Raw genomic sequence first — 16,692 nt, 5'->3', positions numbered from 1 at the left:
CAGTACAGACAGAACTAAGTCCTTCAAACTTGCCTACTGGATGCTTCTTATCACTGGATTTGCTGCAAACTCCGTGATGCCTTACAGAAAAGTTAACCCTGACTGGAGCAACAAAGTGTCTCACAGACAACACAATCTCGGGGGCGTCTGCTACTGTAAGTCTCAAAGTCATTATTGCATGGCAAGCTAAGGATTACTAAATCGAACCCTCATGAGAGTTACTCTAACCCTAGTTATCTCATCCTCATTTACTTTAATACAAAGCACAGGCTCAAACCAGCAAAGTCTGGACTAAAGATCACAACCTGAAAACATCTTTGACTGGTCAAACCACTCAGAAGCCCTGGTGGATAACATGTTTCAAATCCAATCACTGTTGCAAGAGTGTGTCTAGAATGCACTGTCACCATCACAGTTACTGAGTATTTTTATAGAGCATGTAGACAGGAAACATGTCTTTGCAAGATGCATCAAAAAGATTAATCACTGCAGCGTTCCAAGAAACATGGTGAGTTAAGTGTCTAAGTGAAAGAAACACAGAAATGATTACCTCAATGGCATGAGTGTACAGCTCCAGCCTGTCATCAATCTTGGAGATGGGCACAGGGGGTTGTGTCTTCTTAACACTATTACTGTTTCAAAAGAAACTGATGCATTAGCAGATGTGCAATCTGACCTACTGTATGTAAAGGGTTAAGTCTGTGTCTTAAGTCATAAGGCATAAGTCCACCTAATGATTGTTCAATCCCATGCATTATGGAATGTAGTAGTAATAAAAGTTTCTTTATTATCTACAGTGTTAAAATAAGAACTTGCCTATACAATTAAAGAGACCAGAAGGACTTCTTAGACCTTAAAGGACTTCTTTTTGTTCACTGTGGGTAGAGAAATGTCTGCAGTGTATAAAACTATATAACCATGTTTTATCATTAAGATTTTTTAGAAATGAGTATAAGCTTGAATGATAAAGTTAGATGATTAATCAGGCACTTGAAAACTCCATTCTCCTTCCCTAAGGAATGTACTTTGATTCCAGTGTTAAGTGCTAAAGACTATGAGAATTTTTCCATGAAAGCAATGATAAATGTGTTTTCTCATGAAAGCGCATGATGTAATGTCCTGCAGAGAATTATTCATACCCTTAAATTATGCAACTCACATAAAATATGAACTGTTCCTAGTGTTTTATCTGTTTTTCAGAGATATCTACACATCAAGAACAGGGGTGTAACGAAGTTTGGTTTTTGATCTTGATCTCAACCCTATTAGAAAGGGTTCTTTTTTTTAAAGAGTGGTTGTTTTGTTATTCCCAGAAAGAGACGATGACTGAATTACAAACGTTATGCTGTAAAAATGCTTATCAGGCTCCAAAAAAGTCAAACCATTTATTTAGAAAGATGAGTTTTTCAGTTCATGGAAGGTTTTGTTAGCTTTTGTAAGCCTAACCTGTTACAACCATCTGTTTAAATCCTTTAGCTTATTAGAGCACTCAGGCAATGCTTTAACACAAGTTATAACTATGGAATGGCCCAAATAAAATAAATCATTAAACATTTCAAGAAGAAGAAGGAGCAATTTCAACACTTGTTTTTATTCGGGTAAACTCATCTGATTGAGAAGAATGACAGCCCACCCATGAGAAAGGGCCTGTCACAATGCCCACACCTTTTATGAGGAATAATTCAGGCAGCAGCTGCAAAGGCGAAGATGAGGCAGAGTGAGGAGTGTGGAAGTTAAATCCAGAAAATGAATCGGCAAGATGTGTGATAGCTATACTGTCTGCGGATAAGAGGAAGTGGGCGAGATTAGGGTTTGACCTCCTCCTGAGCTTGTTTAAAACTCCACATGACACATGTAGAAAAATAACAAGGAAACCTTGCTGTTTGCTCAAGGCTAAGAAAGTCGTACATGCCAAGATAAAAATAAGATCAAAAACATCTTAAGAAAGGAGAACATAAAAATCATGATCACGGGGCATCTTGAGTAATTCATTTTCTCATTCCTGATTATTGTTCAAGTAAGAATATTCTCAGTGACCAAAATATCTTTTCCTGGATACTATTCAGTTCTTTGAAATAATGTTTTCATTTTCTGCTGTCTGCATCTTCCCATGTTCCTCTATAAGCTATGCATGAGTACCGCTCAGATTAAATCTGACAATGAAAAGGAAAACAATCCTTTATTGCTGAAAACAGTGAAATACTCTCACATGATGATGTCACTACCAAGGTATTTGTGTCTTATCCAGATTTGCTAGTTCAGTGCTGGAGGCCTTTATTGTTATAGCACTCCCCTTAACCCATGAAATGTTTCTTATCACTGGGAAATACATTTTTCCACAGAAACAATGCAATCAAAATTACAATGTTGTAACTAACAACAAAAAGCAGCAAAGCAGGGCTCTCAGAAGGAATTTTCCATGGGTTAAGGGGATCTTATTACAGGAATAGTTTACCCTCCACCTTATAGCAAAGAAAAAGTACAAAGTATTTTAAATCAACTGATATTTTAATCATGCCCTAAAACAAACCAATTTTCCATTTTTCTCACATTCTGCATATACAGTACAGATGAAAATTGGCAAACACTGGTGTTTTCTCAGGGAGATATGGATTTCATAAGATCTACTATATATTAGTTATACATATTAGTGAGAGAGAAGAAATATTTGGGGTTTATAGTTACTAATGAGAAACACAGAGGAACACCACTATTTGTGCAGACTTGGAGACGGAGAGATCATCAGAATTCAATGAGACTGTGCCTGCCCGGAGGCAAAAGCATATATACTGTAGGATCCAAATTATCCGTTAAGTCTAGCTGATTAATGGAAGTTCTTAACTGAAGTTCAGGATGGATGATGACAAACAAGCCAATTTTGTCCAGCTGTTCTAAATCATAATCATTCCCAGCATTAACTGTAAACTGTATATCACATGCAAACGCCTCTTTTCGAACTGTATTTCACTTCACATGTCTCCCTTCCACCTCAGCTCCAGATTTACAGCTGCCTCATTCTGTGAGGGGGTCCCAGCCTCCTTGTACTGTGGCCAGGAGCCTGCCCCTAAACCAACTGGGTTAACCCAAAAGTTTATTATTAAAGGAACATATTATATTATTGAATATATTATATTTAAAATACTCAACAAACATTGGCAAAAACCACCTGATACTCTGGTGTTGTTATTCCTTTTGAAATACTTTGGATAAGAGAGTGAGAATGCAACTGAAACTTTATATCTCGAAATCAAACCTGTTAAGGTCACAGATTGCACAGATCAGATAGTAAAGGTTGTTATTATATCTGAGAACCAATCAGGAATTATCTTGATCGATAATGACTAAGTAGTACAGACAAACTGGAGCCATGCCATAGTTAAGAGTAATATCTTTAAAGGCATCGTAACAAGATAATGACTTAACATCTGGTTACAATGAACTGGTATAAATCACAGCTGTCAAAATGTGCAACAGAAAGCATGGAACAGACCAGTGATGACTTGGCCTTCCCTGTCAAGAGTTAGTCAATGTTGACTCAGTCTATCAGTCTTAGTAGTGTCAGGGCTTCTTCAGCAGACAGTGGGAATCTGGGATGCTTTTAAATCCCCAATATTACTAGAAGATAGTGTCATTTTCTTGGGTGTGTTCAGATAAACTCACCTTTTCTTCAAGGACCGATTCAAAGATTCTGTTCTCTCCGTTATCTACAAATAAAGAAGAAAAACTCTCTCAGGTCACTTTTTTGTTTTCTTTTAAAATGTTTCTATTATCCAATTATTAATCAACACCCTGTTAAAGGCTTCTATTATTAGCACCAATGTTCTACCCTGTTCTATCCTGTTAGAGTTTTTAGAGTCCAAGTTATACAGCTTTTCAAAATCATGTGTATCCCTACATCATCATGAAAACAATTCTGTTTTTCACTTGCAAAATGCAACTGGTACACTAATATTGCAATACAGCTTTACTGTGCATTTTCAAGGAATATCTCATATTGTGTGAATTTTAAGATACCAGTAGACTATATTGAAGTTGTGGAGTCACTATCGTAGCTAACAAAGTAATTTTAAAGCACCTTTACAAAAAAATGTGACAAATCCTAAGTTTTAGACTTGTTGTTGAACCATTCTTTACAATGCTGCCACAAATAAAATATAGCAGTAACACAATGCCACTCTGATGTTCATTTATCAGCTTGCGATTTAATGGTACTCTGACACCTTAATAATGTGTTATCTCCAACACTTGTTAAATATTTATATAACAAATATCTAGAGTGTTTGTAAAGTGGTAACAGTATTATGACTGAATGCCTGAGAAAACCAAACTGCACTCTTCTAATAACATTGGAAAAATCCTTCTTAAAAATGTGGTCCAACATAAACAAGATTAACTGTTTATTTTCCTTCTAGCAAAAATCTAAACATTTTAAACAAGGTTTTATATTACCTACATAATGTTCTAAACATTAATTATTAATTAAAAATAAATATAACTGTTCTTTAATCCAAATGCAGAAAACTGTTGATAAAAATCACATTTTAAGCTTGAAATATGTGCATATTTTGCATCGTTATAGGATATTTATAAAAATGTCGAAGGAAGGCATTTTAGGAATAACCTCACAATGTTATTGTCATGTACTATGGTTATTACTCTTGCCAGCAGTCACATTATTAACCAAAAGAAACAGCGCCCTTTCATGAAGATAGGTTGGAAAATATAGGACTTTGCAAGACAACACATGAATTAAGAATGGCTATCAACCCAGAGCTCCTTGGTTCTGTAGAAGAACAACCTGACAAAAGTAACAATCCTGAACACAAAGTGTACAGTATGTATAAAATAAACATCGGGGGGGGGGATTTGGAAAAGAAAAGGACATGCAACCCCGTTACCTTTTTGAGCTCCCAAAGCCAAGCAAACGCCAAAAAGATTATGCGCAAGGAACATCTTAAAATAATGTTCACTCAAGCTATAACATTGACTTGAATTCCTTAGCCTCTGAATCCAGACTCACCGAGTAAGTATTTTCTGCTGTCACCCTCTCCTCACTCTCATTCTGAAATTACACAGATAAGCACACGACAGAGCAGATTGAGGGCAACAGGAAAGTAGCCATAGCCATAGGCTCACCGCCTTAGCAACCCAGCAGTAAATGTATATTTTAGAGAAATTATTAAGAAAAGAAACTGGGAGACATTTAGTTCATTTGTGTTTCTTTCCACAGTGTTAATAGTAAATGTTAAAAACTGCTACACTACTGATACAGATATTTTTAGCATCACTTTGCTTAATCTAATGCAAAAACATAACAATTAACTTTTCTGCAATTTTTGCAATTTGCTTGTCCTATTATGCAAAAATTGTTTAATGCAGATGTAATAACATGAGGCAAAAAAGGCATGGAAATCCATAGTAACTGTGTAAAAATCATTTTATTAAAATTGAATGTTACTCTTATAACCAAAAAACAAAAAAATACAGTATGTCATGTTATTTCCCAGTTTTTAATAAAATATCTGAAAAAATATTTTTATAACTCAGAAGTATAATCCTACCATATATTCATGTAAGAATAGAATTTTAGACCAGAGTGTGCTAGACAATCAGCCCCTGGAAAAAAATTATGCTTGCTTTTCAGTTCCATTTTTTGTATTTATGGACCTCATTTTTTTGTATTTTTAATTATTCTTCCAGAATGTCTTTATTATATTTTCTCTACACCTAGATAGATAAAAGGGTGCAAAATAGTTCCCTGTTAGTGGTATAGCAAAAATGGCTCAAAAATGCAAAAAAAATATGGTCAATATCCCATTAATGTATCAATGGTACAAGTAAGAATTATGTATTAGCCTGTTACAGTGTTAGAAGCACAGAAACTTAATGTTGTTGCTTCTAAAGAGCTTGCACATGCAACACACAACAAACAGTACAAGTCATTTCCTAAGAGTTTATCATGTGTTACTAGAACAGGAAAGATGAAGTCAGCTGGTCAGTTCTTCCCCAACATTCTTTCAGTGCATGAAGAAATGCAGGAAATGTCACAACATGAGCAGATCAAACCCCACAACCACATCAGCAAAGCACAAGACACCACGCCATCCCACTCAGCACAACATGAGAGCTCATCAGTCTCTGCCTGCTGCTGGTACAAGCACTGACCCATATGAATTAGGGAATGTCTTCATAAAAAGAAGCATTTTTAGGAAACAATTTTCCAGAACATTATAAGCAGTAAGCTTTGTTCTGGTGTTGAATTGCAGTGAACTCAGAGTGCAGAAATTAGCACTTGAGGAAAATATATGATGAGTACCATCATTTAGTTACAAATATAATAAGAGCCAGACAGAGACAATAATAAATGGTTAAATTAAGAATATGCATATATTTATTACATACCTCTTATTTATATATTATGTTTGTTGCTCAAGAAAGAACAAGACAGATATGCTTTATACAGTATGTTTTGATTTTCATTAAAAAACTTATCAAACTGATGTCCAGTAAGTCCATGATTCTGTGTTCATTAACACATTGTGGGATTAACTATTTCCATATAAGATTAGGCTAAATGAGGCATGTGATGAATATATTATACCTCAGTCACACTGCCGCACTAAAACTTTTTCTCCATCCCAACATATAACTTACAGGATAAAAAACAATGAGTAGTTTCTGTTAAGACATAGAAAAAACAAAAACATAGACATTCATCCTCAGTATGTTAGACGTCTAAAAGGAAGTTGGTTTTAAACATACACGCTCCTTGCAGCAACACGCTAAGAGCAATCACCACTATTCATCGCATTCATAAGAATAAAAATGATAAAAGTACCAATTAAAATGTTTATCGTTTTTTAAATCCAGCGTTTAACACAATATGAGCCAAACAAAAATCAACGGGCACCAAACCTTTCAGCTTGAACTGTAATGAAACACCCCAATGCTGTTGACCACTGTTGGTACCGTTTTATCACCACTGACGACACTTCTTATGGTAAACCTTGTCCTGCTGTTTCTAACTCTGAGTGCTGAACGTGATGCCGACTTCCACCGGTCAGAGAGCTGGCCTACCTTAAAAGTCGGGCTTTTGGGGGTGAGGGGGCTGAAAGGCTCCTCTCCTTCAGCACTTGAAGTGCTGAGGTGTTTCAGTCGCTTCTCTGCTGCTTCCATCCGCCTCTTCTCGATCTCCTCCTTCATCCTCCGCCTCTCCTCCTGCGAGAGAACTCACTCTGCTTAATCACGGGAGACGCCCCCCAGGGCCAGGCCACTCACTGCTCCCACCCAGCAAACTACTTGCCAAGACACTGCGGACAAAAACAGCAAAACGCTTCGGCGGGAGCCAACATTTGCGAAGAACGGAAAACGAAACTCAGCCCCCATACACACCCTGTGCTCGATGATCAGTTCTTTTAAGAGGTCACGTAACCCTACATGACTAAAACAAAAGCGCAAAAGTCACAAAATATCTATAATTGATTAACCATTTATTATTCACTGCAATAATTAGCTCAGGAGCATTAGCAGAACTCAAGAATCAAATGCAAAGTGCAAGACGGATAATAAATTCATCCAGGAACTTGTGTTTCTCTACAAGTGAGGTCTCCAGTCCTCCGTCCTCAAGGCTCCACGACTGGACAAGTGCATCTAGGGCGATTTTACAAACGCTGGAGGTTCGTACAGCATAATCTGCGAGAAGCGAAACGAGCCGTCTGTCACACGTGGAGAGCGGAGACCGGAGCGGCCGCCGGGGCGCGGAGCTGCTCGGCCCTCACCTCCCCCCTGAGCTGCCGCTGGTGCTCCTCCTGCCCCCGCCGCTGCTCTTCCTCCTCTCGGAGCCGCCGGCGCTGCTCCCTCCTCCGGTTCAGCTCCTCCAGCTCCGCCTCGGCCTCCAGCTGCTTCTGCCTGAGCTGCTCGAACTCCTGGCTCTCCTTCTCCTGGTGGCTGCGCCGGATCTTCTCCAGCTTCTGCTCGGTCTCCAGGAAGACCTCCTGCTCCTCCTCGGCCTCCTGGGACTGGCTGAGGCTCCTGGAGAGGAAGAGCACAGCGCGGTGAAACTCGAGGGCTCCTGGGGCGGCTGCGCCCTGACACGCGTGCACGAGGCTATATGGGTTCCTCTTCGTTTCCTTCTCATGCCCTTTCTTTTACTTAACTGGTTCCATTCTTTACCCCTCTGCTCCTACTATACTTAGTACCACCATCCACAGTCTCCTCTGTGTATTGTAATGGTGTTTTATCTTGTGTATTCTTTTTATTTAATGTTGTTGTCATTCTGTAAAGAGCTTTGAGAAGCCACCTTTAAAGGCGCTATGTAAAATAAAGTTTATTATTATTATTATTCTCAGACTTTTTCACTCATAGCCGTTGTCAAAGAAGTCTTAAGACTTTGGGGGCCTATCGCTTGGTGGTTTATCCATCCATTTCCACCTCTTTTCTAACTGCTTTATCCAATTCAGGGTCACAGGGGAGATGGAGTCTATCCAGTAAGCCCGTCTTTCTCAGAGCGGTCAGACAGACAGAAATACAGACACACGCACACACTCAGCGCCGGGGCCGATCTTCCCAGAAGCGGATTAACCTGCCAGGATGTCTTTGGACTGTGGGAGGAAACCGGAGTGCTCAAAGTAAACCCACACAGACGCGGGGAGAACATTGAACTCATTGAACAGGTTGTACCCCAGGTCCGGAACTGAACCCCCCCGGTGCCGCGAGGCAGTAATGCTGATCCCTGCACTTGCTATGCTAATTCAGTTATACATCAAGTTTGTTCTTTGATGCAATCCATTCCATTTACTTTCATTTATTTGGCAGATGCTGTTATGCAGAGCAATTAAGAATTGCATCTATTAAAATTCAAAATTCAAATGGTACTGTACACATACTGTAACAGTAGCATAAATTGAAAATAAAACCACAAAAAAGCAGCCAGTTCAAGTGCAAGGATGTTGCAAAGTTCCTATGGAGACTAAGTGCCACTCAACAGAGATGAAGTAACATAAGATTAGTATATATCACATTACAAACACTAGTAAGTCTTCCATATTTCAGAAGACGCTTGAGTAATCACTTTTACTTTTTAATTATTGACCACAGCATTTCAGAAATCACTTCACAGTATTTACTTCCTTGTTTATTTTATTTGAACATGGATTACAGTTTCACAGAAAGCCTAATTTCCAAATAGTGAAGTTTAGACTTCTGGCTGATTTCCACAGAACCCAGACAGTATAAGTTCATAATAACTACATAAGAGTTTCCTCGTGATCGGTAATATAATATCTCCACGTACAATGCCACAGATTCAGCTACAAAGCTGCAAAAAAAGAAATTGGTGAGAAATGTTAAATGACATGGATTTCCACTTGTCCCTTCTAAGAGGGAACACAATATTTTGTCCCAAATAATATCTGGGTCCTTGAAATGTAGCTAATGTTGTCTGTTACATTTGCTCTTTCTAAACTATGTATTTTTTTTAAATCTTACATTTATTTCCAGCTTTGTACTCTGCAGTTCTCTATGAAAAACAAACACACCTTAAAATCATTGAACCAGACAAAAATTACGGTTCCAGTTTCAGTTACCCCTGTCAATACGTGGGAACTACTGAAGCAGTCAGTCACATACTGTATTTGAGCCATACCATACTCTTTTGAAGAAACTGTCAACATTGGTAGAAAACAAAAAAAAACTACTCCTCTTGACTTTCTGCACTTTCACCAGTTTAATAGGCCAATTCTTAAGATAAAACATTGCTATTTACTTCTGTGCGTTTATTCTGACCTTTCACGTGATATCAATACAAACTAGGTGCCACATGTTCACAAGGAGGAAAAGAGGAAATTGTTTAATAACTAGAACCAAAAACCACACCCAGCAGGAACTGAAAACACTTTGCCCTTGGCTGACATTTCATGAGCCCTGGCTCTTTTTTCCTGACTAACGAAAATTAAATAAAATGTATTAACCTACTGAATAGCATTTGCTAATAATGAACCAATATGCAATTTATTATTAATGACATGGATACATGGATACTGTACATGGATATTGTTCCTGATGTATTTAGGATTCAGTTACAACAAAAAAGAATACCTGTAGTAAATATTTAAATTTAAACTTAAACAGCTACAGTATATTGTTTTAAAAAGAAAGAAGTCAATGTTTTGAAATACATATTTTGAAATATGGCACTTGCCACATTTGTACATATACATGTACACAAACATGTACATGTACATATGCTTTGTACATGTTTTTCAAATTGTATTTCTTTGTTTAAACTTCTGTAAAACTGTGTATTACTGTAGCCTTATAACTATAACACAGAAGACAGTTTACTTCCAGAATCGCGATTTAAATATAGAGTTTCATTTTGTATCATGGGAAACAATTCATGCTTTAAAAGATACTTGCTGTTTGCTTCTAAGTAGATGTAAAGTATAATAAAATAAAAAATAAATGAAATTAACAAATTTCATATATACTGTATAAACACATACACAAACATACATATAAATAAAAAATGCACTGTAATGCATTTTATTCCCAAATTTTCTGTGCATGTCAGAACAACAGCTTTGTATCGCAACTGGACAGTGATCTTCAACAGAAGAACAGTAACGTTGAATAGCGAGTTAGCAGATCTCTTCTAGAAGAACAGAAAGTAAGCACCCTGCACCTTTGGCAAAGTCAGTGCTGTCCAGGATATTGTATTACAAGTTGCAGTGAATTTCCACTTAGTTCAGAGAGATGACAACGTTGTTTTATGAACTGCACATTAATCATTTCCTGAATAAAATCAGTCCTACACTCAGTGGCTTAAAACATCATCTTAAATCTTTAGGAAATGATGGCGAACACTGCAACATGCTTGTGCAGTTCTTGAATTCGGTGCCCACAGAATAAGAATTTAATAGAAATTCCACTACCTGTGTCCGATGTGAGAGGAAGATGATTTCCTTTGTCCTGCCATTGCTAACTGGATCAAGAGTTGCAGCTGTGTCTGAGCACACAGGGCAACACTCAGGAAGGATGTTGGGCAAAAGGAAATGATGAAAGAAGCTATCATTGCCCTAAAGGCTGTTATATTATACTGTAGCCATATGATATGGTTTCTTTGAAAAAAAAATTAAGATACATTTCAGAAATGGCCTTTTGCAATATTAAATAGTCAGAGTGATACAGAAAGTAGGGGATGAACATGAATTGTCATACACACGTGTACTAATGCTGTTCGGGAGGACCCAGGTTCTGCAATCTTTTGGTGTTTCCCGATGAACAATAATAAAAGCAAATACATAACTAATTTGATTTTTACAAATATAACTTGGAAAAACTTGGTAAATGAAATATACTGTATTTAAAATTGATTCAGTAACAGTGAATTAAATACTGTACTGTAAATTTCACCGTTCTGTTCTCTATACTCAAAGTGCATCTTATTAGTCAAGTCCCTGGAATAACAAATGGGAATAAAACAATGGTATCCAATCAATCAAATATCCAATCAAGCTGCCTGTCATTTCTAACTAATCCCTTGAACGTAATGCAAAAAAATATTTTTTGCATGCATCCTTCTTTTACCATGCACCATTCACTTAAAAACTGAAGCAAACCAGGGTTTGTCATTAAATACACAGTTGCCTGTTGTGGTATATTACCTCTGCATCCTTTTAGTTTGAACTAAATGTGATGTCACTTCCTCTTCAGCTGCAGCTCCATTGCTGTTGATGTGCCTCACTTCCTGTTGCAGGAAGACTTTGGATTTGTATGTGACCTTCAGCTCCTTCTTATTTTCCTTAACCTGGAAATCCAGATTCCGACAACTGTTATCTCCTGTGTTCCTGTGCATCTTTTTATATACATATCATTTTTTTTACAGACTATTTATTCACAGAACTCAAATTTAGTAATGTCCTATGACACGATGGCCTCGGAAAGAAAGGAGACCTTAACAAAAGAAATGCTCAAAGTTCTTCTAACTGCAGCTTTGCAGCTTGACCTGTCATTTAAATGAGAGGAAAAACAATTACAATTAAAGGCAGAAGTTTTTAGAAAATGAGAATTTTTAAAACATGTTACATCATTTCAGATAAATAACTACTATGAAGCTCCATATACTTATTTTTCCTACTGTATGTTGTGAAACAAATCTATCATTTAAAATGTCATGTGCCATTTCTTCTACAGTCTCTTCATCCAACTACAGTTTTGAATCAAGCTGGCATTTAATTAAAGTTATGCTCTTCTTGCTTATTGTATTCCATTAGAACAGTAGCTATACTGTACATTATCTATCATATATAAATATGTTTATCAGTATAGTTTATTAATTTATTATATACACTCATTATATTAGATAGATAATTATATAGAAGCTTTTTTGTTCATTTGGAAAATCCACAAGTGAAAGAAATTACCTTGTCATCCTTTTCTTTCCCTTTGTCTGCTGCCTGCCTTTCTTCATCTTTCCACGGTCTCTCATGGTCTTCCCTCTCTCTCCGTCTACCGGCCCCTTCTCTGGACCCGTGAGCATCCCCCAGGACCCTCCCATCGCTGGCCTTCCTCTCCCAGTCACCACACTGCAGTTCACCCTCTCGCTCCCCGGTTTCTCTCCAGCTTTCCGGAGTGGGCGCGGTGCTGTGCGCCCTCTCCCCAGCCCCCTGGCACTGCTCCTCCAGTCGCTTCTGTCTGCGCCTCTCCAGCTTCTGAGTCCAGTCGCTGAAGCCCTCGTCCTCCTCCAGCCCCTCCTGGCCGCTGGACTTCAGCTCACTGTCATACCTACAGCGGCAAATAACGAGCAGCTCCGTTTTAGCATCACGCTTTGGCTAAAGACTAATGCGGAATGTTTTCAGAGTGCGGACATGAAACACAGCCACAGCCATCATACACATTTGAAAAATGCACAGATCTGTTATGCAGACAATTTACAACACAACTCACGCCAGCTAGGTCAAACAAGCACTGCATGATCTGACAACCATATCCTACAGGGCCTGATGCAGATGCTGGGTCTGAACACTTACTGTACATGTATATTCACACCATGGGTAGGAATATGTTGTGGGACTAAGCTACTGTAAAGCTCTTTACTTCTTTGCTCAGACAGAAAGAAAAGATTTATTTAAACCAAAAGCTATTGCAGACTGTCAGAATGGTGTCTGCTATATATAACGCCTGATTATGATTTACTTGCAATTGAAATCTCCTGCCCTAAGTGTGACAAATTTAATGTGATCTTCCATTCACACACAAGTGCTAAATAACCTTTTTCACTCTATTTGAAATACATGGGCGAGTTTGTGAACTCCTGGATCTCAGATCCCACTTGATTTACTGTATATGGTAAACAAGAGAGACTGCCTACATTAGCCTACACTCAGTGCCAATTCCAGCAGCACTGAAAATCATTCTATACACTGTTAATAAGCCAAATAGAACCCCTACCAATGGTATTTCAGTTGTCTACAATATTTTTCAAAAGCAAAAAAAATATCAGTAGAATAATGAAATAAAAAAACAGAAAAAAGGGCATAATGTGCACACTTCATTCTGTCAAAATGTTTTCTGAAGAACAAATGCTGGCAATAAAAATAAAAAAAACAAAATAGCTGACACTGAAATGGTAGGCCTTCAAAGGAGCAAATAGCTATTAAATATTTAAAAGAATTACAGAAAATGCAAAACATTTTAAAATCAGAATAAGCAGAAAACACATTGGGAGGTTAGAAGAAAGATTAAATTATGATTTACTTAATAATGATACCTGGAACACATACCAAACCTTCATTTCATTTATCAAAAAGATAACACTCTTCCTTACCATCTGTATTTAAACAAATTACACCCTAGGGTGCAATGTAATGGTAAATATTCAAAGGACTAAAGAATTGCAGCACTTAATCATCTTTAGAAATTAAAAATATTACAGTATATTAAAACTGGAGAAGCCCACAGTCTGCTAATAGCACTACAGATTACCACTTCAGATAACACAATGATGCACTTCAAATGTTGTTTTTTAAATAAAGAGCACGAAAACCCTAACCCTAACCCTACCCTTTACCCCATGAAAGACAATTTTATTACAACTTCAGGGTACAGTATGTTGGAGAAGCAAACAGAATGGAGGGGGCTTTTGAACTCAAAGGTTTTATGTAGATTTTAAAAGAACAAAACGGAACCAAATTACCACTATTGGTTATGGAATAAAAATCGCAAACAAATATACTGTACTAAGGGAGGCAATGTGAATTCAGTAACTGAGATACTTAACAGCCTCTCCTTGAATACACAGCAGAACGAGCCTGTACAGGCTCTATCACCGAATCACTTGATTGGCAGCAGGACTAGTCTGTCTGTCTGTTTCTCCCACATACAGGTACCTATAATTCAGCAACTGCTGTAAATCCACACTAGTGGAAATGAGAAACAGGATGAGGTGCAGTTTTTTAAAGACCTGCTTAGCTGTTATATACTGTAGCATGAGTTCATCAATTAACACTACCACCCAGACATCAAAAGCAATGAGGGAAACAGATGTTTCTGTTTTTGGAGTCTTTTTTCTACACCACATGGCCTAGTGTGAGGTAACTATACCGATGGAACAAATGAAGCAACTTTCAGTTACACCTGATTACCTCATACCGAAGGTAAAAAAGTGGTTAGAGGCATTGGTAAACAGTGGTGACTGTTTAGACTTGTCACAGCACTTTTTTCATGAGGGTGCTGACATTGTCATAGCAGGCTTTGAGAAATAATTGGGCTGAAAGGAAAACCTCACCTGCGAAACAGACCATTTTAAAAGAACGCTGAATTGGTATAATAAGCATGGAAGAGGTTTAATATAAAACAAGATGGAAAGTTAGAATCATTGTCGTCATGGGCACACGTGGCTCAGTCTTTTAACATTTCAGAACACCCCCAAAGAGCACCCCCAAAATTCTTTATCACTCAAAAACAGTTGCTGGCTCAGAAAGGGCTAGAGGCAAATTGCTATATCCTCAGGAACATCAACATGATATTTTTAATGATGTGCAGTGTACATTTCACTGTACCATATTCCATAAACCTTGAAAGGTGGTAATGTGTACCCTTGCCCCTGACAGTTCATTTTATCTTTCCAGGAGCTGCCCAATGGAATGCAAATAACATACCAAAGTGTGAAGAGTCATGTTTTCTATTTTCTGCTAATGTTACCGGATGGTAAATTATATTAAATCTGGCAGCTTCTTATAGACAGCTTGTAATGCATACATGAATTCCCTATCATTTTAATTCCTGCAGGTATATGTTCCGATTACTATGAAACATTTCAGACAAAGAATTTCTGCAGCTACAAGAAATCATGTATATCCCTCTGAAACATAAATTATATTACAGAACATCTTGCATGCTTTCAAACACTCCAGGTCTTTGTGTACAATACAATTAATTTTACTGAATGGTCTTTCTGATTCCACAAAAATATACAAGGTTTTCTACAGCCATCTTAGTTGCAGATGAACTGATACAGCTATCACCGACTGAATTTGCAACTGAAAATACTAAGCACAAAACATACTAGTTACAGCTGTCCCATACTGTCATTAATTAATCTAATTGAAAAAAGAAATGAGCGTTGCACAAAGATGCAAGACCAATCCTCTTTAACATGGGCTATACAGAGCCAGCGTTAAAAAACATGACGTACTGCCATTTCCGCAGTGGTGGTGCAGTAAACATTCTTAGGCGCTTGGGTAATGAAAAGGCAGCTGTGACTCCTCCACAGAAAGAGAGTCTGCTCATGTTCCGTGGGCCACCCCATTTAACCTTGCAGTAAACATCCTCACCCTGTGCAAGCATTCTCAACATTGTGCTTGTTTCTCTACAACACATGCTGCGCAAGTGCAGACTGGACCACCAGCTCAGAAGACGTACTCCATTTAGCAAAAGTAAAATAAAAATCCCAAGACAATTAAGTACTGAACTGCCTAATGAGTCAAAAATGGCATGATGTACAGTAGACCATATAGCACAATGTAAAACATGTTAAACATCAATATAACTAAAAGTTGTACAGTGTTTCGGGCATATGTGCTATCTAAAATATCAGCATTGGAATTACTGTAGGTGGTTTTTCATTTTTTCGTTTTCATCTTTTCATTTTCCCAAAAGAATCCACATTATTTTAGCCATTTTTGAAGCATCTATTCTTTTGGTTTTGTTGCTAATTGTAGTAGCTTGTGTTGCAATATTTGTATTTTTTTTCATAAGCACAATAACACACTTCAGACAGGGTAGTGGCTACATCACAGCACTGTTCAGGTGGTTGGGAGATGTATCCTTGATGTATCCTTGAGCCTCATAATTCACAAACCACCCTGGTTGCATGGCAATTTACTAACTACTGCAGTCCATGCCATTAGTTGTGTTTATGAACACTTCAGTGCACATGCTGTTTAAGTGAAAACACTAGCTTTGGGATTTCACACTCTGTGGAAATATGGACCCTAAAGACTTTAATCAGACAGCATCAGCTGTTTTACATCAAGACTTAATAAGTTAGGCAAACTGCAATCTGTGAATACTAGTTGCTCTGGATGACTAGGTTTAAGTATATTTCTCAAGATAAACAGTCTTCTTCCAATTCTTAAAGGGAAAAGAATACCAATGAAGTAAAAGAAACTGAACATACAGTTAGCAACAAAG

General features: G+C 37.7%; 1 protein-coding gene across 3 annotated transcripts in view; it reads right to left on the bottom strand.

Annotated features, from left to right (window-relative positions):
* The window catches only part of lsp1a (lymphocyte specific protein 1 a), a 45,571-nt gene that overhangs the window by 17,327 nt on the left and 11,552 nt on the right, over positions 1 to 16,692 (bottom strand). For 2 of the 3 annotated variants that reach the window (XM_069181800.1, XM_015338232.2), the window contains 7 exons: positions 12,423 to 12,783; positions 11,664 to 11,806; positions 7,779 to 8,031; positions 7,078 to 7,218; positions 5,021 to 5,062; positions 3,661 to 3,704; positions 551 to 632 (listed from right to left, as the gene is read on the bottom strand). In XM_069181800.1, the coding sequence (XP_069037901.1) occupies positions 551 to 632; positions 3,661 to 3,704; positions 5,021 to 5,062; positions 7,078 to 7,218; positions 7,779 to 8,031; positions 11,664 to 11,806; positions 12,423 to 12,783 (1,066 nt within the window). The remainder of the gene's footprint in view (positions 1 to 550; positions 633 to 3,660; positions 3,705 to 5,020; positions 5,063 to 7,077; positions 7,219 to 7,778; positions 8,032 to 11,663; positions 11,807 to 12,422; positions 12,784 to 16,692) is intronic. The other variant, XM_015338233.2, reaches the window with a different exon arrangement.

The sequence above is a fragment of the Lepisosteus oculatus genome, chromosome 21, assembly GCF_040954835.1.
Source record: "Lepisosteus oculatus isolate fLepOcu1 chromosome 21, fLepOcu1.hap2, whole genome shotgun sequence".
Taxonomy (NCBI): Eukaryota; Metazoa; Chordata; class Actinopteri; order Semionotiformes; family Lepisosteidae; genus Lepisosteus; species Lepisosteus oculatus.
The sequence above is the reverse complement of the archived record's forward strand: the minus strand, read 5'-3'. Positions and strand labels throughout refer to the sequence as shown.